At 41.8% G+C, this 24,362-nt stretch overlaps 2 protein-coding genes across 5 annotated transcripts in view; one reads left to right on the forward strand and one right to left on the reverse strand.

Annotated features, from left to right (window-relative positions):
- Positions 1-975: 975 nt before the first annotated feature.
- On the reverse strand, positions 976-12,112 carry LOC133656282 (serine-rich adhesin for platelets-like). 4 transcript variants are annotated; one of them, XM_062057277.1, is made up of 8 exons: positions 11,977-12,112; positions 8,994-9,151; positions 7,416-7,499; positions 6,997-7,323; positions 6,557-6,685; positions 6,312-6,452; positions 3,962-6,142; positions 976-2,667 (listed from the first exon to the last, which is right to left on the reverse strand). In XM_062057277.1, exons 2-8 carry the CDS (start codon positions 9,138-9,140, stop codon positions 2,650-2,652), a joined length of 3,027 nt encoding a protein of 1,008 aa, XP_061913261.1. In that variant the 5' UTR covers positions 9,141-9,151; positions 11,977-12,112; the 3' UTR covers positions 976-2,649. The 4 variants fall into 4 exon arrangements, with proteins under 4 accessions (XP_061913261.1, XP_061913262.1, XP_061913263.1 ...); XM_062057278.1 differs by lacking the exon at positions 11,977-12,112 and adding an exon at positions 11,643-11,713; XM_062057279.1 differs by lacking the exon at positions 11,977-12,112 and adding an exon at positions 11,524-11,626.
- scn4aa (sodium channel, voltage-gated, type IV, alpha, a) overlaps positions 10,813-24,362 on the forward strand; it is a 53,563-nt gene continuing 40,013 nt past the window's right edge. Inside the window, exon 1 of the mRNA XM_062057282.1 lies at positions 10,813-12,131. The gene's annotated coding sequence lies outside the window, so the exon portion shown is untranslated. The remainder of the gene's footprint in view (positions 12,132-24,362) is intronic.

The raw sequence follows: 24,362 nt of genomic DNA on the forward strand, positions 1-24,362 counted from the left end.
AATGTTGTTGTGTTGTCACCTAATGTTGTTGTGTTGTCGCCTAATGTTGTTGTGTTGTCGCCTAATGTTGTTGTGTTGTCGCCTAATGTTGTTGTGTTGTCGCCTAATGTTGTTGTGTTGTCACCTAATGTTGTTGTGTTGTCGCCTAATGTTGTTGTGTTGTCGCCTAATGTTGTTGTGTTGTCACCTAATGTTGTTGTGTTGTCACCTAATGTTGTTGTGTTGTCGCCTAATGTTGTTGTGTTGTGGCGCAATGTTGTTGTGTTGTCACCTAATGTTGTTGTGTTGTCGCCTAATGTTGTTGTGTTGTGGCGTAATGTTGTTGTGTTGTCACCTAATGTTGTTGTGTTGTCACCTAATGTTGTTGTGTTGTCACCTAATGTTGTTGTGTTGTCACCTAATGTTGTTGTGTTGTCGCCTAATGTTGTTGTGTTGTCACCTAATGTTGTTGTGTTGTCACCTAATGTTGTGTTGTCGCCTAATGTTGTTGTGTTGTGGCGTAATGTTGTTGTGTTGTCACCTAATGTTGTTGTGTTGTGGCATAAAGTTGTTGTGTTGGGACTTTTTAAAATATTGTCGTAAAGTTGTGTTGTAATGTAAAGTTGTTGTGTTGTGAGTTAAAATTGTTATGTCACGACTTAAAATTGTCGTCACGTTGTGTTGTAACTTTTTTTTATTGTGATGTAAAGTTGTGTTGTGACGTAAAATTAGTGTGTTGTCACGCAACGCTTTTTTATTGCGACGTAAGGTTGTTGTGTTGTGATAAAAAGTTGTCGTGTTATGATGTAAAGTTGTTGTGTTTTGACGTAAAGTTGTTGTATTGTGACGTAAAGTTGTTGTGTTGTGACCTAATGTTATGTTGTGTTGTGGTGTAAATGTGTTGTGTTGTGACCTAATGTTATGTTGTCATGTAAAGTTGTAGTGTTGTGACCTAAAGTTGTGTTGTAATGTAAAGTTGTTGTGTTGTGATGTAAAGTTGTGTTGTGATGTAAAGTTGTTGTGTTGTGATGTAAATGTGTTGTGTTGTGACCTAATGTTATGTTGTCATGTAAAGTTGTTGTGTTGTGACCTAAAGTTGTGTTGTAATGTAAAGTTGTTGTGTTGTGATGTAAAGTTGTGTTGTGATGTAAAGTTGTGTTGTGACGTTAAGGTGTTGTGTTGTCATGTAAAGTTGTTGTGTTGTGATGTGAAGTTGTTGTGTTGTGATGTAAAGTTGTGTTGTGATGTAAAGTTGTGTTGTGACGTAAAGTTGTTGTGTTGTGGTGTAAATGTGTTGTGTTGTGATCTAATGTTATGTTGTCATGTAAAGTTGTAGTGTTGTGACCTAAAGTTGTGTTGTAATGTAAAGGTGTTGTGTTGGGATGTAAATGTGTTGTGTTGTGACCTAATGTTATGTTGTCATGTAAAGTTGTTGTGTTGTGACCTAAAGTTGTATTGTAATGTAAAGTTGTTGTGTTGTGATGTAAAGTTGTTGTGTTGTGATGTAAATTTGTTGTGTTGTGACCTAATGATATGTTGTCATGTAAAGTTGTTGTGTTGTGACATAAGGTTGTTGTGTTGTGACGTAAAGTTGTGTTGTGATGCAAAGTTGTTGTGTTGGTACGTAAAGTTGTGTTGTGATGTAAAGTCGTTGTGTTGTAATCTAACGTTATGTTGTGATGTAAAGTTGTTGTGACCTAAAGTTGTGTTTTGACATAAAGTTGTGTTGTGATGTAAAGTTGTTGTGTTGTGACGTAAAGTTGTTGTGTTGTTACGTAAAGTTGTTGTGTTGTGACGTAAAGTAGTTGTGTTGTGATGTAAGGTTGTTGTGTTGTGACGTAAAGTTGTTGTGTTGTGACGTAAAGTTGTTGTGTTGTGATGTAAAGTTGTGTTGTGATGTAAAGTTGTTGTGTTGTGATGTAAAGTTGTTGTGTTGTGGTGTAAAGTTATTGTGTTGTGGTGTAAAGTTGTGTTGTGACGTTCATTTGTTGTGTTGTGATGTAAAGTCGTTGTGTTGTGGTGTAAAGTCGTTGTGTTGTGGTGTAAAGTTGTTGTGTTGGGACGTAAAGTTGTTGTGTTGGGACGTAAAGTTGTGTTGTGATGTAAAGTTGTTGTGTTGTTACGTAAAGTTGTTGTGTTGTGACGTAAAGTTGTGGTGTTTTGATGTAAAGTGTTGTGATGCAAAGTTGTTGTGTTGTGGTGTAAAGTTGTTGTGTTGTGACGTAAATTTGTGGTGTTGTGACGTAAAGTTGTTGTGTTGTGGTGTAAAGTTGTTGTGTTGTGGTGTAAAGTTGTTATGTTGTGGTGTGGTGTAAAGTTGTGTTGTGACGTTAAGGTGTTGTGTTGTGATGTAAAGTTGTTGTGTTGTAAAGTTGTTGTGTTTTGACGTAAAGTTGTTGTGTTGTGGTGTAAAGTTGTGTTGTGATGTAAAGTTGTTGTGTTGTGACATAAAGTTGTTGTGTTGTGACGTAAAGTTGTTGTGTTGTGGCGCAAAGTTGTTGTGTTGTGATGTAAAGTTGTGTTGTGAGTTTGCATTTATGGTGGCCTCTACGATGTACTGAAGTGTTTGAAGTGCGATGTTGTGTGGAAAAAAGGAACACAATCGTACACAAACATGTTGTCAACCTTTGCCAACATGTGATGAGAATGTTGGAAGTGCTGAGTAGACGCTCATCCTCCATCTTCTTCCTGGAAAGACACACAAAAGGTCAGTCGCCTTTTCAAAAAGTGATACAAAAAAACAAATGTAGACATTTTCTGCTTCAGTGTGACCTCACTGCTCCTTCCTGACTCAGCGCCTAAGGTGCTAATGTCACCTGTAACATACCTAAGGTGCTAATGTCACCTGTAACATACCTAAGGTGCTAATGTCACCTGTAACATACCTAAGGTGCTAATGTCACCTGTAACATACCTAAGGTGCTAATGTCACCTGTAACATACCTAAGGTGCTAATGTCACCTGTACCATACCTAAGGTGCTAATGTCACCTGTACCATACCTAAGGTGCTAATGTCACCTGTACCATACCTAAGGTGCTAATGTCACCTGTAACATACCTAAGGTGCTAATGTCACCTGTACCATACCTAAGGTGCTAATGTCACCTGTACCATACCTAAGGTGCTAATGTCACCTGTAACATACCTAAGGTGCTAATGTCACCTGTAACATACCTAAGGTGCTAAGGTCACCTGTAACAAACCTAAGGTGCTAATGTCACCTGTAACATACCTAAGGTGCTAATGTCACCTGTAACATACCTAAGGTGCTAATGTCACCTGTAACATACCTAAGGTGCTAATGTCACCTGTAACATACCTAAGGTGCTAATGTCACCTGTAACAAACCTAAGGTGCTAATGTCACCTGTAACATACCTAAGGTGCTAATGTCACCTGTAACATACCTAAGGTGCTAATGTCACCTGTAACAAACCTAAGGTGCTAATGTCACCTGTAACATACCTAAGGTGCTAATGTCACCTGAACATACCTAAGGTGCTAATGTCACCTGTAACATACCTAAGGTGCTAATGTCACCTGTAACATACGTAAGGTGCTAATGTCACCTGTAACAAACCTAAGGTGCTAATGTCACCTGTAACATACCTAAGGTGCTAATGTCACCTGTAACATACCTAAGGTGCTAATGTCACCTGTAACATACGTAAGGTGCTAATGTCACCTGTAACAAACCTAAGGTGCTAATGTCACCTGTAACATACCTAAGGTGCTAATGTCACCTGTAACATACCTAAGGTGCTAATGTCACCTGTAACAAACAGTGCCGCTTCCTTTCAGCTTTCTCTGCCTCCAAAAGTCCAAACATTGGATTGTACGCGACATGGACCTTGAAACTGGACACTGACCGGACATACAACTAGAAAGGTTGTCACCTACCCTTTACCTCTAAAACAGCTTCTTCTGAGAAGAAGTTCTACATGGTTCTAGCTACATAGTCTTAAGAACAAAGATGGCCAACCTGGGTGAGATCAGAAACTTCTTCCTGGTCTTGAAGACGAAGAGGGGAGCTCGGACTGGGTGTCTCTTCAGTTTTTGCTGTTTGTGATAGGAGCTTTTCACCAGGAAGGACCTTAGTGCCCTCAGCCTGCGAGGACATGGCCTGTAGGGTATCTGCTTGACCAGACGCAGAGGACTCGTCCTGCATGATCTTAGACTGTGTAGGCTCCCCCTGCGGAGATTCAGCCTGAACAGAGTCTGCTTGTCTGGACTCGATTCGCACAGACTTAGATTTGGTGCACTCGGGTTTGAAGAAGGATTCGACGTAGACTAGCTCAGTCAGAGAGGACTCCACCTGTGCAGACTTGGGCTGTGTGGACACAGACCCATCCATTGTGGACTTCCACTGCGCAGACCCAGTTTGTTTAGACTCGTGTGGTGTGGACACCATTCGCGCAGACTCAAGCTGTGAAGATTCGATCTGAGGAGCTTGAGTGGACCCGGTCTGTGAAGACTCGGCATTAGTGGACTCCACCTGCGCAAGCTTGGGCAGAGAAGTCTCAACCTGTGTGGATTCAATCTGGGAGCCCTCAGCTTGAGATAACTCTGATTCTATGGACCCCAACTGTGTGCACTCTGGTTGGGAGGTGGCATTCTGCATGGACTCGAGCTGGACTGGCTCAGTTAGGGAGGACTCAGTGTTTGGGGACTCCACATGTGCAGACTTAGGTTGGGAGGTCTCAACCTGTGTGGATTCAACTTGGGCAGACTCAGCTAGAGAGGACTCCACTTGTTCAGATTTGAGCTCAATGGACTCAGACCCATCTAGCACGGACTCCACTTTTGCAGATTTGTGCTGAGAGGCCTCAACCGGTGTGGATCCGATCTGGGAAGCCTCAGCTAGGGATAACTCGGCCTTTATGGACTCCACCTGTGCGCACTTGGGTTGGGAGCTGGCATTTTGCATGGACTCAAGCTGGGCTGGCTCAGCTAGGGAGGACTCAGTGTTTAGGGACTCCACCTGTGCAGACTTAGGTTGGGAGGTCTCGACCTGTATGGATTTAACTTGACCAGACTCAGCTAGAGACGACTCCACTTGTTCAGATTTCAGCTGTATGGACTCAGACCCATCCAGCATGGACTCCACCTTTACAGACTCAGCTAGAGAGGACTCCACCTGTTCAGATTTGAGCTTTGTGGACTCAGATCCATCCAGCATAGACTCCACCTTTGCAGATTTGTGCTGAGAGGCCTCAACCTGTGTGTATTCAAGCTGGGCTGGCTCAGCTAGGGAGGACTTAGTGTTTGTGGACTCCACCTGTGCAGACTTAGGTTGGGAGGTCTCAAACTGTGTGGATTCAACTTGAGCAGACTCAGCTAGAGACAACTCCACTTGTTCAGATTTCAGCTGTATGGACTCAGACCCATCCAGCATGGACTCCACCTTTACAGACTCAGCTAGAGAGGGCTCCACCTGTTCAGCTTTGAGCTCTGTGGACTCAGACCCATCCAGCATGGACTCCACCTTTGCAGATTTGTGCTGAGAGGCCTCAACCTGTGTGTATTCAAGCTCGGCTGGCTCAGCTAGGGAGGACTCAGTGTTTGTGGACTCCACCTGTGCAGACTTAGGTTGGGAGGTCTCAACCTGTGTGGATTCAACTTGGGCAGACTCGGCAAGAGAGGACTCCACCTGTTCGGATTTGAGCTGTGTGGACTCAGACCCTTCCAGCATGGTGTCCACCTTTACAGACTTGTGCTGAGAGGTCTCAGCATGATTAAACTCAGCCCGTGTAGACTTGGCTATTGTGGAGTTGTCCAACATGGACTCCACCTGCACAGATTCAGGCTGAGAGGCCTCAACCTGTGTGAATTCGACCAGGGCTGCCTCAGCGTGATTAAACTCAGCCTGTGCAGACTCCACCTGTGCAGGCTCAAGTTGGAAGGAATCGTCTGGCTTGGACTCCACCTGCAAAGACTTGAACTGTGCGGACTTAGACCCATCCAGCTTGGACTCCCGCTGGCCAGACTCCGCTTGTGTGGTCTCCACCAGTGCAAACTTAGGTTGAGAGGACTCCAGCTGCATAGACTCAGCTCGCACAGAATCTGCTTGTGTTGATTCCATCTGGAAGGACCCGGCTTGAGGGGACTGCATCCGCGCTGAGTCGGACTCTGAGGACACGGCGCGCTGGTCCTCCTGGCCCTTCTGGTGAAAGGGTGTCAGGAGAATTCTTTGAGTTAGAAAGCAGACAACCAATCACTCAGCCTGACTCTTCTTTCTAGCCTGGACTCTCGAAACCAGCATCCATTTCTGGTTCCAACTAGACTCTCTGCTGTACTGAATTATGTTCTGATACAGTCGCCAGTCCCTTCACCTTCTCTGCGTGTTGGCTTACGGGGGCGCCATGACTGGTTTGGTCTGGTCGCTCCTGGCCTTGGTCTTCCTCAAGCTCTATGTGGCTGGGGGCGGAGCCTTCATTGCGAGCCGGCTCAGCACTTTCAGCTGGGCCGGGCTCCTGCAGTTCATTAGGAAGACAGAAGGCAACCATTTGATCATGTCAGTGCCAAACTTACCTGCCTTTGGAGCACCAGAACTAAACCTCCAACAATGTTTTACCACCTTCTCATCTTCTACTCCACCCTGTCCCTCCTGCTGGCGTTTCTCCACTTCGGTCTTCACTATGTTCACGTCGGCGGGGCTCAGTTGGTCCCCAGACAGCAGAGAGACAGAGGATTCTGTCATCTTCACCTGGTGGACACACGAGCATGTGTCTGGACCACGGACCCCACAGAGGAATGAAGCGCTAACTTACTTCCTGCATGCATGTAGCTTTAAAGGTTCATTCCGCCCAGTGAGTACTTCCTTTTTAGGGTCCTTAATCTTGTTGTCCAGACTCATATTTGGGAGGGATAAACCTATAGAACTGCTGAAATTCTAAGTCTAGGAGAGCAGAAGGACTACATTGCATGCACATGCATGAGCGTGAGAGTTGCAAGATACACCACCACCTGTACCGCTACACCACGCATGACTACACCACCACCGGGCTGATCTGTCACCTCATTTTCCGTGTCCTGCTGGTCCGTGTCTTGCTGGTCCGTATCCTGCTGGTCCGTATCCTGCTGGTCAGTGTCCAGCTGGTCAGTGTCCAGCTTGTCCGTCTCCAGTTGATCCGTGTCTAGCTTGTTCGTGTCCTGCTGGTCCGTCACCTGTTGGTCCGTAACCTGCTGGTCCGTGACCTGCTGGTCCGTGACCTGCTGGCTCTCTGCCAGCTCAGGGCGGTCGGCTTCCTTCTCAGGGTTCTCGACGGGCACTGAAGTGGCTCCTGCGGTGTCACCAGGTTCTGAGGCCACTGTTGCAGGGAGTGGTTCCTCTGCCGGCTGCTCCTGTAAGAACCACAACAACATTTTGTCTCCTTCTGGATTCTGTGTCTGCCTACAGGAGACAGCAAAGTGCAAACAAAAAACAAAGTAAGTACTTTTGCAGCAGGCTCCTCCTGGGGCTGCGACCCCTGTGCAGCTCTGGCTCGCTCCTGCTCCACAAGTGCCAACCGGGCTTGTTTCTGCAATGAACATTTTGTTTCCACACGTAAATCTGGTCAAGGGTGATGTCTATAAGTAGACTCTCAGGACTACAGTCAGTCTGCAGGGAGTCTGACAAAAGGTAACACTGGTGAACAGCGGGAAAATGTGAATGGACGCCTCTATAAAAATGCCTATTTTTGATATTATAATATACCTCATACGTTCATAAAACACCTTTTAAATTTTTACATGTGCATTTCAAAACACATCTCATTATAGTAAAATAATTGTGTTAAAAATTATCTGTCCAATGTACACTTATTAATGATGAAAATTTATATTTATTTGCGATTAATCAAGATTAATTTTAAGTTAACTATGAACAAAATGCAATTATCCTGATTAAATATTTTAATCGTTTGACAACCCTAGTATATATACATATATGCATATGTATTTCGCTTTGTTAAATTTATTTTCAAAGCATAGTCAATGTTTGTGGCCTTCAACATCCTCTGGGCCGAGGACCCCAAAACTGATGGAGATATGTAGCGGGGACCCCCTACTAATATATCCTGCAAAAAATAGTGTTTTACATAAAATTGGTCCTAAAGGTACTTTGTTATCATGCAATACTAACATATTCAAATAATACATTACAGCCTCACTAATGGCTGCCGGGCAACTAGCCTGATAATTGACAGCCGGTAGCGAGGAACCCCCGAGTTAGTCGCTCGGAGGCAACTGCAATGCTAATTGCTAACTATCTGACATGCTAACATGAATATGATAATTAAACCTGCAAGGTACAGTCAGTAGAATGCCATTTATAAACTATACTACAGTGTGTTGGATCATGTACATTTAAATTTGTGGAATTAAAAAAATCTATAATAAAAATACAAATCAAAGATTTCCCAACCCCCCTGCTACACCTCCGTGGATCCTCTAGGGCAGTGGTCCCCAACCTTTTTTGCACCACGGATATACCGGCCCCCCGACACATTTTTTTCTCTAAATGTGGCCCCCCCGAGTCAAAATAATTGCCCAGGCCTGATGTAAACAAACAGCTTGGGCCTTAAGAGGTTTAAATAAAGCATTTTCAAGCATATTAAATGTCGAAATGACCTACAAATATTCATATTACAGTAGCATTGGCCACAACTTTAATCAGAGCACACAGTTCAGTATCGTGGCCACTGATTGGCTCGGCCCCTGGGGCCACACCTGGGACACCTGTGAAGCTGGAGGCCCCTCTCAATCCGTTGGAAGAGCCCTGCTGTACCTTTATAGTCACATATTTATACAACATTTCCTACATTAGTGTTCATGAGATGGGGGCTCTATTTCCAGAGGAAAAAAGCACGAATGGGAAGGTTTTGGCACATGTTTCTAGAACAAATCTGCGGGGATCCACTGTACTTTGACAGTCTGACAATCGCAAGGCATGTTGGGTAACAGCGCCCCTTAGTGGCAAAGACAACACACGACCTCGTTGTACCGTGGCTTCATTTTTTTCTTTTTTCTTTTACCTTGGCTTCATATTCAACGTTGGCGTTGTATTTGTACAGCCAGTGGGCTAAAAACTGGATGGGGTCCATGGGACGCTGCTCGACCACTTCAGACAGTCCTTCAGCCAAACATTGGCCCAAATGTTTCTTCACGTACTCGGAATCCATTTGTGTTTCGTCTGCAAGAAAGTGCACAAAGTACAGTCATGACTAATATAGCACAAAGCAAAGAAAAAAATGACGAATTACAAGAAACAAGCATAATCATTTGCGTTCAAAGCTACGAACAATGGGAGACCGGGCTTTCTGCTCCGCCGCTTCCAGTCTGTGGAACGCTCTCCCTGACCACCTGAGGGCACCACAGACTGTGGATGCTTTTAAAAAAGGCTTAAAAGCCCTTCTTTTTTTTTAAAAAAAAGCCTTCTTTTTTTTGTAGATGTATGCATACTAGTTATAGCTATTTGGCTGTTCTAGTTTAGTTTTTTTTTAATTTATTTATAATTTTTTTTAAACACTGTAGCACTTTGAGATTGTTTACTCAATATAAAGTGATTTTTACAAATAAAATCTATTATTATTATTATTCGGAAATGTCAACAAGCCACACTGCGCACGCGTGCATTGCCGCCATCTTGGAACCCGATTTTTTTTACGGCAAGTCTTTTGTGTTTGTGATTATCCGAAAAACTACATTTAGACAAATAACCAAAATGTATGCAGTTGCAAAACCCCAACAGTGTTTTGTCTGTAGGTATTAAAAAGTGGAGAAAGTACAGTCACAAGTAAAATAGTACGAAGTGCATTTATAACGCTCGGTGTTAAGAAGTTACTAAGTCACGTGACTGCTTCGCGGTTTATCTTTTCTTGGTACGTTAATACAAACAACGTTTATACGTGGCTACAAGAATGCTAAAAATTGAATAGTTTTGACTACACAATTAAATGAACAAGCACAAACTAATAAAGACAATAAAACGTTAAGCCGTTGTTGGACAAAAACAAAATAAAGTCAGAAAAGTCCTACTGCGCATGCGTATATTGACGGCTAGTCTTGGGGGGACAGAGCAGATTTAGCATTTTGAGTTGACGAGTGTCCGTAAAACATAAACAAATTACATTCTTGAACAGTATAAAACAAATACACCGTATAGAGCTACACAAAAAAATTACATACTTGAACAGTATAAACAAATACACCAAAATACAAGAAACAAGCATTATCATTTGCATTCGGAAATGTCAACAAGCCACACTGCGCACGCGTGCATTGCCGCCATCTTGGAACCCGATTTTTTTACGGCAAGTCTTTTGTGTTTGTGATTATCCGAAAAACTAAATTTAGACAAATAACTAATATGTATGCAGTTGCAAAACCCCAACAGTGTTTTGTCTGTAGGTATTAAAAAGTGGAGAAAGTACAGTCACAAGTAAAATAGTACAAAGTGCATTTATAACGCTCGGTGTTAAGAAGTTACTAAGTCACGTGACTGCTTCGCGGTTTATCTTTTCTTGGTACGTTAATACAAACAACGTTTATACGTGGCTACGACAATGCTAAAAATTGAATAGTTTTGACTACACAATTAAATAAGCAAGCACAAACTAATAAAGACAATAAAACGTTACGCTGTTGTTGGACAAAAACTAAATAAAGTCAGAAAAGTCATACTGCGCATGCGTATATTGACGGCTAGTCTTGGGGGGGGACAGAGCAGATTTAGCATTTTGAGTTGACAAGTGTCCGTAAAACATAAACAAATCACATTCTTGAACAGTATAAAACAAATACACCGTATAGAGCTACACAAAAAATTACATAATTGAACAGTATAAACAAATACACCGAAATACAAGAAACAAGCATTATCATTTGCATTCGGAAATGTCAACAAGCCACACTGCGCACGCGTGCATTGCCGCTATCTTGGAACCCGATTTTTTTACGGCAAGTCTTTTGTGTTTGTGATTATCCGAAAACTACAATTTAGACAAATAACTAATATGTATGCAGTTGCAAAACCCCAACGGTGTTTTGTCTGTAGGTATTCAAAAGTACAGAGAGTACAGTCACAAGTAAAATAGTGCAAAGTGCATTTATCACGCTCGGTGTTAAGAAGTTACTAAGTCACGTGACTGCTTCGCGGTTTATCTTTTCTTGGTAGTTAATACAAACAACGTTTATACGTGGCTACGAGAATGCTAAAAAGGGAATAGTTTTGACTACACAATTAAATAAGCAAGCACAAACTAATAAAGACAATAAAACGTTAAGCCGTTGTTGGACAAAAACAAAATAAAGTCAGAAAAGTCCTACTGCGCATGCGTATATTGACGGCTAGTCTTGGGGGGGACAAAGCAGATTTAGCATTTTGAGTTGACGAGTGTCCGTAAAACATAAAAAAAATACATTCTTGAACAGTATAAACAAATACACCGTATAGTTACACAAACAAAAAAACAATTGAAAATTACATTATTGAACAGTATAAACAAATACACCGTATAGAGTTACACAAACAGAGAGCCCTACATAATCATCTATTCGGTTCACCGTTTTTAATAAACGTATCCTAAATGCAGGTACGTTACAGTTATGTTGCAGTCGTTTAATTGTGTCCCGAGTGTTGAAATCCCAAAAGAAAACTTCAAGCAATTGAGGGCGAAACAAACCTTTTTTCCACCGACGCCGGGACTTGCGGAAGTGTGTGTTGGGTTTCTATGGCAACGGCGTCACGTCGTAATAGCCCCCCACTTGTTGAAAAACACGTTCCGACTTCAAGTTAACCGCACAAGCAGCGCACTTACTGTTATTTATAAATATGTTATAATATTAATTACGTTACTTATATATACAATATAAATATAGAAATAAAACTACTTAATAAAAAAAAAAAATTAAATACATATGAATAAAATGACGGAGGAACTAGAGCACATTCCACACACTAATTTAAATCTCAGCTTATATTCATCTTTGGATCGTTCTCGATGTTTCTGCTCGTACCTGGAGAGACTCTCCGGTTTCAGCGGTGGTGCGTCAGCAGCAGCTGTGCTCAGGCAGACCCACACTGGCTCCAGAACCTTGTCCTCGGTGCTGCGCCACGACAGGATCTTATTCTTGGTCCACTTTGTTGGATTCTGTGGAGATCACCGCGCCAGGTATTTCACCTTTGACCCCCAACCCCACACACTTGCTGACCTGCCTCATTAAGGCGACACTTGCAGTAATTGCACTATTAATTGAAGCTTTCTTGCTTGAACTAAATGTGTGTTAAGTTGTGTGTTTTTATTATGACTCATCTGATTGCAATCATTTAGTTCTAAAAGTGCAATTAAAAAAAATGACTTTATTTGCTCCTTTAGCTGCAATTCATGCGCAATACTAGAATTAAAGTTATAGTTAGCGCACATTAGATCTAATAATAAGCAAGGACCTGTAATTGATCTCGGGGTCATATTTGGAATTGGGAAATGATTTAGACGTGTGTGTGAGTGTGTGTGTGTGTGTGTGTGTGTGTGTGTGTGTGTGTGTGTGTGTGTGTGTGTGTGTGTGTGTGTGTGTGTGTGTGTGTGTGTGTGTGTGTGTGTGTGTGTGTGTGTGTGTGCACTTGTCTCACCGTCCTTGTGTGGACATACACTTGATAAACCACCCTTTCTGTGAGGATCTTTTGACTTGTGAGGACATTTGCCTGGTCCTCACAACTACAGAAGTCAAATATTTTTTTTAATTTGTGTGTTTTGCATTCTGAAGTGAGGTTGCAACTAGGGATGTCCGATAAATGTTTTAAAATGTAATTATTGGTATCGTTTTTTTTTATTATCGGTATCGTTTTTTAAATTTTTTTATTTTTATTAAATCAACATAAAAAACACAAGATACACTTACGATTAGTGCACCAACCCAAAAAAAATATTATCGGTATCGTTTTTTTTATTTTATTTAAAAAAAAAAATTAAATCAACATAAAAAACACAAGATACACTTACGATTAGTGCACCAACCCAAAAAAAATATTATCGGTATCGTTTTTTTTATAATCATTTAAAAAAAAAATTAAATCAACATAAAAAACACAAGATACACTTACGATTAGTGCACCAACCCAAAAAAAATATTATCGGTATCGTTTTTTTTTTGTTGTTGTTTTTTTAAAATTTTTAAATCAACATAAAAAACACAAGATACACTTACAATTAGTGCACCAACCCCAAAAAAATATTATCGGTATCGTTTTTTTTAATTATTTTTTATTTATTTAAATTAAATCAACATAAAAAACACAAGATACACTTACGATTAGTGCACCAACCCAAAAAAAATATTATCGGTATCGTTTTTTTTATTACTATTTTTTTTAAAAATTAAATCAACATAAAAAACACAAGATACACTTACGATTAGTGCACCAACCCAAAAAAAATATTATCGGTATCGTTTTTTTTTGTTTTTTTTTTAAAAATTAAATCAACATAAAAAACACAAGATACACTTACGATTAGTGCACCAACCCAAAAAAAATATTATCGGTATCGTTTTTTTTTTATTATTTTTTTTTTTAAAAATTAAATCAACATAAAAAACACAAGATACACTTACGATTAGTGCACCAACCCAAAAAAAATATTATCGGTATCGTTTTTTTTTATTATACTTTTTTTTTAAAATTAAATCAACATAAAAAACACAAGATACACTTACGATTAGTGCACCAACCCAAAAAAAATATTATCTGTATCGTTTTTTTTTTTGTTCTTGTTTTTTTTAAATTTTTAAATCAACATAAAAAACACAAGATACACTTACAATTAGTGCACCAACCCAAAAAAAATATTATCGGTATCGTTTTTTTAAATTATTATTTTTTTTTTAAATTAAATCAACATAAAAAACACAAGATACACTTACGATTAGTGCACCAACCCAAAAAAAATATTATCGGTATCGTTTTTTTTATTATTATTTTTTTAAAAAATTAAATCAACATAAAAAACACAAGATACACTTACGATTAGTGCACCAACCCAAAAAAAATATTATCGGTATCGTTTTTTAAATTTTTTTTTATTTTTAAAATTAAATCAACATAAAAAACACAAGATACACTTACGATTAGTGCACCAACCCAAAAAAAATATTATCGGTATCGTTTTTTTTTTTTTTTTTGAGTTGGGTTAGGGTTAGGGTTAGTTGATTTAGTTAGTTAGTTAGGGTTAGGGTTAGTTAGTTAGTTAGTTAGTTAGTTAATTAGTTAGTTAGTTAGTTAGTTAGTTAGTTAGTTAGTTAGTTGTTTGAGTTGTCCAACTTTTTGCGAGGCCTTAAACGCATCCCTGGCTAACTGCCATGAGTGTGTGTTGGCGCAGGTGAGAACTGCGGTTGATACAACGGATGACAACGTTGCTTTTGTCTTGGTTTGTACGGTAGACTATGACCAGTTTTAGAAATATTGGACATATTTGTTGGGTGTGGTTCAACAATTTGTCTAAATAAATTGATGGATGGAATTATGTCCTCCTTAACCCTTGTGTGGTGTTCGGGTCCGTGGGACCCGTTTTCATTTTTTATTCAAAGAAAAATGATACAATTAATACATTTTTCAAACTGACACTCACTGACTTTGGCTCATTTTCTGTGAAGAACATATATCAGAATACATATTTAATGACCACACACCATACACCCCCCCTACACATTTCTATTACATATAAGATGTGTTATGGTTTAACAGGGGGGAGGTGACGGCAACAGACACTAGGGGCTGGTATGTAGCTCTGAGATTTATTATATATATAGATTAAGATTAAGATTAAAGTACCAATGATTGTCACACACACACTAGATGTGGTGAAATTTGTCCTCTGCATTTGACCCATCCCCTTGGGGAGCAGTGGGCAGCAGCGGCGCCACGCCCGGGAATCATTTTGGTGATTTAACCCCCAACTCCAACCCTTGATGCGGAGTGCCCAAGCAACCATATATATATATATAATAATCAAACAATACTAAATATTATAACTAAGGAAATGGAGTGTGACAAAATCCAAGAGTGTCTGTGGTGTAAGACTATGTGTAGTATTTAACTGGAGCGTTTTACCGTAAATGTTGGCGGTGCGTGTTGAGAGGAGCGGTGCTGTCCGACAAGGGCAAGGCAGGCAGGGTCGTCCGGGGGCGGAAGCGGGGTCGAGAGGCAGGAACGAGTCGTCGTAGTCCGGGGGCAAGCGAGGAGTCGAGAACCAGGAAGCACCAGGGAGGCAGGGAAGATCCAGGACAATCAACGCAGGGAAAAACACAGTGATCAGGACAGAAGGCAACTAGGAAGCTGGAGACGAGCTTACGGTACGCAAACAGAAGGTTATATTCCGGCGCGGCATGGCAGCTTGTGCAGGCTTAAGAAGGCAGCTCGATCGTTACAGGCGGGTGCGCTGATTGCCGGTGAAGGATTGCAGCTGGCGGCTGCTGCAGGGCGGAGACGGGCGTGGTCGTGGGCGTGTCCCGAGGTGCGACAAGCAGAGCGCAAGGATGAGGGCGCATTGGAATGCGCCCTGGCCGTGACAAGAGGTCCGGGTCCACTGGACCCGGGGCTAATAGAAGTGTGGAAATTGATGTTCTGTGTACCACACACACACACACACACAGCAGGCCTAGACAGGAGGAGGACAGAGTGTAGGTACACAGAACATCGGAGAGTCAAATGTGCGAGAAAATGAGAGCAGACAGTGTTGACAAACAATGTTGCAACCTTGTGTGGGAAGCGCAGGTGCAGAAACACAAAAGAAGAATCCCTGTGGGATGCAGAAACTGGCAGAGACATTTTCCGTGCAAACGTTCATATTGTTGTTACTCAGCCAGCGTTTGTGGGTCTGATGGACCCGTTGCATTTTGTGGCTTTTAAAGGCCTACTGAAATTATTTTTTTAAATTTAAACGGGAATAGCAAATCCATTCTATGTGTCATACTTGATCATTTCGCGATATTGCCATATTTTTGCTGAAAGGATTTAGTAGATAAAATCGACGATAAAGTTCGCAACTTTTGCTCGCTGATAAAAAAAAAGCCTTGCCTGTAGCGGAAGTAGCGTGACGTCACAGGAGCTAGTATTCCTCACAATTCCCCGTTGTTTACAATGGAGCGAGAGAGATTCGGACCGAGAAAGTGATGATTACCCCATTAATTTGAGCGAGGATGAAAGATTCGTAGATGAGGAACGTTACAGTGAAGGACTTGAGAGGCAGTGCAGGACGTATCTTTTTTCGCTCTGACCGTAACTTAGGTACAAGCTGGCTCATTGGATTCCACACTCTCCTTTTTCTATTGTGGATCACGGATTTGTATTTTAAACCACCTGGGATACTATATCCTCTTGAAAATGAGAGTCGAGAACGCGAAATGGACATTCAGTGCCTTTTATCTCCACGACAATACATCGGCGAAATGCTTTAGCTACGAGCTAACGTGATAGCATCGTGCTTTAACTGCATATAGAAACAAAAAAATAAACCCCTGACTGGAAGGATAGATAGAAAATCAACAATACTATTAAACCGTGGACATGTAAATACACGGTTAATGTTTTCCAGGCTGGCGAAGGTTAACAATGCTGTGCTAACGACGCCATTGAAGCTAACTTAGCAACTTAGCAACGGGACCTCACAGAGCTATGCTAAAAACATTAGCTCTCCACCTACGCCAGCCAGCCCTCATCTACTCATCAACACCCGTGCTCACCTGCGTTCCAGCGATCGGCAGAAGGACGAAGGACTTCACCCGATGCGTTTGGCGGCCCGAAAACGTAGGAAGTCAAGGTGAGGTCGGCGGCTAGCGCGGCTAGCGCTCCAACAAAGTCCTCCTGGTTGTGTTGCTGTAGTCCGCTGCTAATACACCGATCCCACCTACAACTGTCTTCTTTGCAGCCTTCATTGTTCATTAAACAAATTGCAAAAGATGTCCAGAATACTGTGGAATTATGAAATGAAAACAGAGCTTTTTGTATAGGATTCTACGGGGTACCATAACTTCCGTTACTCTGACTTCGTCACGCGCATACGTCATCATACCGCGACGTTTCAGCCGGATATTTCCCGGGAAGTTTTAAATGTCACTTTATAAGTATTGGCATGTGTTGCAATGTTAAGATTTCATCATTGATATATAAACTATCAGACTGCGTGGTCGCTAGTAGTGGCTTTCAGTAGGCCTTTAATGCCTCACAATCACACACTTTTATGTTAAAATACTGAACAGATGTTTATTGGGAGAAGGTAAACATCTGTTCAGTATTTTAACATAAAAGTGTTTGATTGTGAGGCATTAAAAGCCACAAAATGATCCATCAGACCCACAAACGCTGGCTGAGTAACAACAATATGACATTACAGAGTGTTACAATAATGTAACAACCGTTGTTTTGTCAGTTGTGTCACCTGTTACTCACAGTTGCGTTGCAAAATCATAGAAAACAAATTGTGTTTATTTTGTTTGGAGTGAGATTTGATTTTGTGGCGCACCTTCGAGGGAACGTTGGCTGAGACCTAGGCCAGTTCTTCTTTTCAAAAGGGATTTCTTTGAACAAACATCATCTATTTGAGTCCAAATGTAATCATTTGGCGTGTTTGAAGAAGTCCAACATGAAGAATGTCAAGTTTTGACGTGGCAGTTAGCGTAATGAGCTAACATATAGAATGACTGGATGGCATGTTGGGCCCTGGCTTGTGTTGCCAGGTGCCGACATGGAGTGGTGGTGGTGGTGGTGTGCTCTATAAATCACAAGGCTCGTACTGTGTGGGGGGGGGGGGGACCGCACGGGACCTCTGGACCCGGGTCTTCACAGCTCGGCGAGAGAGGGGCCCCAGCGAGCGATGATGCTGCTCCACCAAAGTCTCCATATAGGCTTTGCATAGCGGGTTAACTGGCGGCTGACAGGGTGTTGAAGGTGCGATACCACACCCTTGAGAACAAGGACGTGTGGATGTCGCCCTGACCAACAAGAGCGTGTGGATGTCGCCCTGACCAACAAGAGCGTGTGGATGTCGCCCTGACCGAACGCCTGGTGGCGTAACTCCACCCCCCCACCCCCAACATACCTCATGAAGCGGGTCCGGGTTAGTTTTAGTCTCATCTCTCACTAAAAAGTGCACGACCGATCTGTTAAGTGAAAGTTAAAGTAGCAATGATTGTCACACACACACACTAGGTGTGGTGAAATTTGTCCTCTGCATTTGACCCATCACCCCTTTTCACCCCCTGGGAGGTGAGGGGAGCAGTGGGCAGCAGCGGTGGCTGCGCCCAGGAATCATTTTTGGTGATTTAACCCCCAATTCCAACCCTCAAATATGTTGTCTTTGTAGTGCATTCAACTGAATATGGCTTGAAAATGATTTGCAAATCATTGTATTCCGTTTATATTTACATCTAACACCATTTCCCAACTCATACGGAAACGGGGTTTGTACATTTGATTCATCATTTATATATATTTCATATTATTTTCTGCATGTGCGAAATAATTATTATTGTTAATATTTTTTGAATGTCTGGACCAATGAATTGGATTTGCTTTGTCACTTCTTATGTGAACAATATAGAAAAACAACTTCAAAAAATGCAGAGTTATGGATGGCTACCGTTTACTTTTCAACTGATACGGTACCAATTCCCGATACCTAGGAATCGAATGAATTGATGAATTGATTAACGTGGATTAACAAGTTGGAAAACTTATTGGGGTGTTACCATTTAGTGGTCAATTGTACGGAATATGTACTGTACTGTGCAATCTATTAATACAAGTTTCAATCAATCAATCAATCGATGAGTATTTGCGATGCAGTTGCACTTCCAAGAGACAAGATGGCAGTGTTGTAAACAGTCTGCTATGTTGTCGAAACAGGAAGTAGCTTTTTCCAGGAAGCTGATTGTGTTATGTTGAACTCTACCAAGTGTTTAAAATGTAAGTATTATACTTATTACACACAAGCTGTTTGATTTTAACATTCATCTCAGTTGTAGTTTTTATGAACAAATTTGGAGATTGTTAAAATCGCCATTTAAAATCACCAATGCTAATAGTAGCCTGTCTATGGCAAATCCAATTCATATTAGCATCAAGCTAGCGAATTTCGGAAGAGTGGAGTCTAACTTTACGTTCAAGCGTTTTCTACCAAGCATGCTCGCTTTCTTGGTGTAATTTGCAACATTACTTGGAGACAGTTTGGCTAAGTGTACTCGAGTGATTGTTTACGTGAGTCGGCGGTTAGTCTGCAACCGGAAGTGACGTCACGTGCAGCGAATGTATCGAAGTCTGGCATCGTTTGATAGAGAACTCGCTCGATTAAGACTTTATCGACTAATATGGTTTTCTACACCAAATGTCATCTTTTTCTTGTTCTTCTTCTCCTCCACATTTTGGCGCGCTCTTTTTTCACCTGATTCAAAGCGTTCCAACTTCAAACTGTTCAGCCTATTAGGGAATCGCAAGCTTTCCCTTGATAAATTCCCAGAATTCCAGATTTTCTGGGACTTTTTTTTTCATTCAAAATGAATTGTCCATTTTTTAAACTTCCACAATTTCCACATTTTTCAACCTATTCAAACAATTCCACCTTCAACATTATCCACTCATCCTGGACATTCCAACTATTATTTTTCCAAGTTCCAAAAAATTCCAAGAATTCCCAGAATTCCCATTTTTTAAAAACCCATTCCTCTTAATCGAGACCAAAAAACGAAGTTGTTTTTTGAACTGGTTTTCCTGAAATTCCAGGAATTCCGTAACACTATTTCTCAATTAAAAATGTTACTACTTCAAAATTTCTCGACCCTTTTGAAAAATTCCACCACCAACCATTCTAACTCATTCAGAGCATTCAAGTTGTGTAGCATTTTCCAAAAAAAATCCCTTTTTTCCCGGAATTCCCAAATTTCCATGAAATTCCCATTGCAATTAATGGGACATTTTTCAAAGTTCCACAACTCCCACATTTTTTTATCCGATTCAAACCCTTCCAACTTCAAAATATTCAGCCTGTTCAGGAATTGTGTGCTCCCTTTCAACAATTATTAAAAAAAATATCCCGGATTTTCTAGAATTCCCAGTTTTTAGGGACATTTTCCCCATTCAAAATGAATTATCCATTTTTCAAACTTTCACAATTCCCACATTTTTCAACCAATTCAAACCATTCCACCTTCAACACATTCAATTCATCCTGGAAATTCACACTACCATTTTTATCACATTCAACAAATTTCCAGGAATTATTTCCAACCTTTTTCAGTGTGATGACTCCTTTCACATTTTTCAACCCATTTCATCCGTTCCACTGTCAAAACATTCCTCTTAGTCATTTCAAAAAACCAAGTTGGTTTAGGAACTTGAAAAATTCCCGGTTTTCCCGAAATTCCGTAATACCATTTTTCAATTAAAAAACTGTTACTACTTAAACATTTCTTGACCCATTTAATAAATTCCAACACCAACCAATTCAGCTCATTCAGGAAATTCATGCTTTTAATCATTTCCAAAAAAATCCCGCTTTTCCCCAAATTTCCAGGAAATTCCCATTGAAATGAATGGGACATCTATGCAAGTTAAAAGTAAAGTTAAAGTACCAATAATTGTCACACACACACTAGGTGTGGCGAAATTATTGTTTGCATTTGACCCATCACCCTTGATCACCCCCTAGGAGGTGAGGGGAGCAGTGGGCAGCAGCGGTGACCACGCCCGGGAATAATTTTTGGTGATTTAACCCCCAAATCCAACCCTTGATGCTGAATGCCAAGCAGGGAGGTAATGGCTCCCATTTTTATAGTCTTTAGTTTGACTCGGCTGGGGTCTGAACTCAAAACCTACCCATCTCAGGGCGGACACTCTAACCGCTAGGCCACTGAGTTGCACAATTACTACATTTTTCAACCTATTCAAAGCATTCCAACATCAACACCTTCCACTCATCCTGGACATTCAAACTAACACTTTCCCAAGTTCCAAACCAAATTCAGTTTTTCCTGGGAATTCAAAGTCTTCGACATTCAAAGCATTCCAACATTCAAACATTCATTCTACATTCTGTCAGCAATTCACTTCAACTTCAGCATCGGAGCATTCACACGCAATTCCTTCAGGAATCTCCTCTTCTAGTTTCAAAATAATATTTTTGAGTCTGTATTACATATTATAAACGACATGGTTTTGTGTCCCTTGATGCAAAATGGCCACTACAAAGTCCATCCATCCATTTCTACCGCTTATTCCCTTCGGGGTTGCAGGGGGCGCTGGAGCCTATCTCAGCTACAATCGGGCGGAAGGCGGGGTACACCCTGGACAAGTCGCCACCTCATCGCAGGGCCAACACAGATAGACAGACAACATTCACACTCACATTCACACACTAGGGCCAACTTAGTGTTGCCAATCAACCTATCCCCAGGTGCATGTCTTTAGAGGTGGGAGGGGCCTATCCCCAGGTGCATGTCTTTGGAGGTGGGAGGGGCCTATCCCCAGGTGCATGTTTTTGGAGGTGGGAGGGGCCTATCCCCAGGTGCATGTCTTTGGAGGTGGGAGGGGCCTATCCCCAGGTGCATGTCTTTGGAGGTGGGAGGAAGCCGGAGTACCCGGAGGGAACCCACACAGTCACGGGGAGAACATGCAAACTTCACACAGAAAGATCCCGAGGCGGGGATTGAACTCACGACTACTCAGGACTTTCGTATTGTGAGGCAGATGCACTAACCCCTCTGCCACCGTGCTGCCCCCCCACTACAAAGTAACCGTTGGTATTTCATTTCGAACTACTCAACCCCAAATCCTCCACACCAGTGGTCCCCAACCTTTTTGTAGCCGGGGACCGGTCAACGCTTGAAAATATGTCCCATGGACCGGGGGGGGGGGGGTTTATATTTATTTATTTTTTTTAATATAAAGAAATACAATCATGTGTGCTTACGGACTGTATCCCTTGCAGACTGTATTGATCTATATTGATATATAATGTACATATTGCGTTTTTTATGTTGATTTAATTTTAAAAAAAATTAAAAAAAAAAAAAAATAATAATAATTTCTTGCGCGGCCCGGTACCAATCGGTCCGTGGACCGGTACCGGGCCGTGGCCCTGTGGTTGGGGATCACTGCTCCACACGACACCTCCGCGCTGGACAGGCTAACCTCTTCCAACCTCCGAGGACAAAGCTACGAACAATGGGAGACCGGGCTTTCTGCTCCGCCTCTCCCAGTCTGTGGAACGCTCTCCCTGACCACCTGAGGGCACCACAGACTGTGGATGCTTTTAAAAAAGGCTTAAAAACCCTTCTTTTAAAAAAAAAAACTGTATTTTTTTTAGATATATGCATACTAGTTTTTGCTATTTGGCTGTTGTAGTTTTTATTTTAATTTATTTTGTTTTATCTTTTTATTTTTTATACACTGTAGCACTTTGAGGTTGTTTACTCAATGTAAAGTGCTTTTTACAAATAAAATCTATTATTATTATTATTATTACCGTAATTTCCGGACTATAAGCCGCTACTTTTTCCCCTCGTTCTGGTCCCTGCGGCTTATACAAGGGTGCGGCTTATACAAGGGTGCGGCTTATATACGGCCTGTTCTTCTCCGACACCGACGAAGAGGATTTCGGTGGTTTTAGTACGCCGGAGGAAGACGATGACACAATGATTAAAGACTGACTTTTCATATACCGGTAGGCTGGTTATTTTGATAACGTACAGGCGAGCACTTTGTATTACTTTGCACCGTTGTATTATTTGTACTCTGCACGAATGCTGTTCGCCATGTCAAAGATGTGAAAGTTTGATTGAATGATTGAAAGATTTATTGTTAATAAATGGGACGCTTTGCGTTCCCAAACAGTCATCTCTGTCCCGACAATCCCCTCCGTGGTAGCAGGAACCCCTATATACTACGCTAATTACACATCAAAACCCTGCGGCTTATAGTCGGGTGCGGCTTATATATGGAGCAATCTGTATTTTCCCCTAAATTTGGCTTGTGCGGCTTATAGTCAGGCGCGGCTTATAGTCCGGAAATTACGGTATTCATACTGCTGCCATGAACTGACAGGAAAGTGAAGTTGCCTTTGTGGATTTGGTTTTCACCAACGTCCATTGCAATCATTCTTTAAACTCTGGCTGACGTTGACCAACATCCAGAAACGAACCCCAAAGTTTTCTCAAGGTGAACATCGCCGCCGACATTCCGAGGCCTGCCAGTCCGACCCAGAGGTGTGCCCGTTACCGGAATGCCAAAGGTCGCATGTCCGTCATGCGTGGTGTTATATACACTGTCAAGGCTGACAAATGGGGTTTTGGATCGGGCGTTCCCAGGGCCAGGGGGCGTGCACAGGTGAGAGTACAAGTCGGGAGGTCAAGGCGGTCTTGTCGTCAACACATGGCGTGCAAAGTGCACTTAAGGCGGAAGCTTAGTTGTGAAAAGACCCCTGCCCCGCCCCCGGGTGTGAAGTGCACGGTAGTCCGCCTGGTGCGTACAAGCCCGGTGATCCGAGCTGTTTATCGCGGGGATGTGAGGCGGCCACACCAGGCTGTGCCAGGGAGGAATGAGCGCGGTCATCTCGCTCCTGAAACACGACGCCCACGTCTTGACGGCCGCGAGCAGCTGGGCCGCCACCGAATACCCCTCACATGTGGGAATGCATCTTCCGCTGTGTTATCACTCCGCTACGTGTGTGTGTGTGTGTGTGTGTGTGTGTGTGTGTGTGTGTGTGTGTGTGTGTGTGTGTGTGTGTGTGTGTGTGTGTGTGTGTGTGTGTGTGTGTGTGTGTGTGTGTGGTCACTCACTGGTCTGTTGTCTTGTGCAGTGGTCCCCAACCACCGGTACCGGTCCGTGAACCGATTGGTACCGGGCCGCGGCCGCACAAGAAATAATTTTTTATTTTTTTTTTATTTTTATTTTTTTAAATTAAGTCAACATAAAAAACACAATATATACATTATATATCAATATAAATCAATACAGTCTGCAGGGATGCAGTCCGTAAGCACACATGATTGTATTTGTTTATGACAAAAAAAAAAAAAAAAAAATTTTCTGGGTATTTGTTCTGTTGTGTTTATGTTGTGTTACTGTGCGGATGTTCTCCCGAAATGTGTTTGTCATTCTTGTTTGGTGTGGGTTCACAGTGTGGCGCATATTTGTAACAGTGTTAAACTTGTTTATACGGTACACCCTCAGTGTGACCTGTATGGCTGTTGACCAAGTATGCCTTGCATTCACTTGTGTGTGTGAAAAGCCGTAGATATTATGTGACTGGGCCGGCACGCAAAGGCAGTGCCTTTAAGGTTTATTGGCGCTCTGTACTAAATAGTCATAAATATTACTTTTTGAAACAGATACCGATAATTATGAAACCAATACCGAA

The sequence above is a fragment of the Entelurus aequoreus genome, linkage group LG08, assembly GCF_033978785.1.
Source record: "Entelurus aequoreus isolate RoL-2023_Sb linkage group LG08, RoL_Eaeq_v1.1, whole genome shotgun sequence".
Classification (NCBI taxonomy): Eukaryota; Metazoa; Chordata; class Actinopteri; order Syngnathiformes; family Syngnathidae; genus Entelurus; species Entelurus aequoreus.

What these genes read in the sequence shown, in the direction of transcription:
- LOC133656282 (XM_062057277.1), bottom strand. Translation starts at nt 9,140, where the DNA reads ATGGATTCCGAGTACGTGAAGAAACATTTGGGCCAATGTTTGGCTGAA. An exon ending in ACGTTGAATATGAAGCCAAG is followed by an intron (nt 7,500 to 8,993) that starts GTAAAAGAAAAA and finishes TGTTCATTGCAG; the next exon opens with AAACAAGCCCGGTTGGCACT. An exon ending in AGGAGGAGCCTGCTGCAAAA is followed by an intron (nt 7,324 to 7,415) that starts GTACTTACTTTG and finishes TGGTTCTTACAG; the next exon opens with GAGCAGCCGGCAGAGGAACC.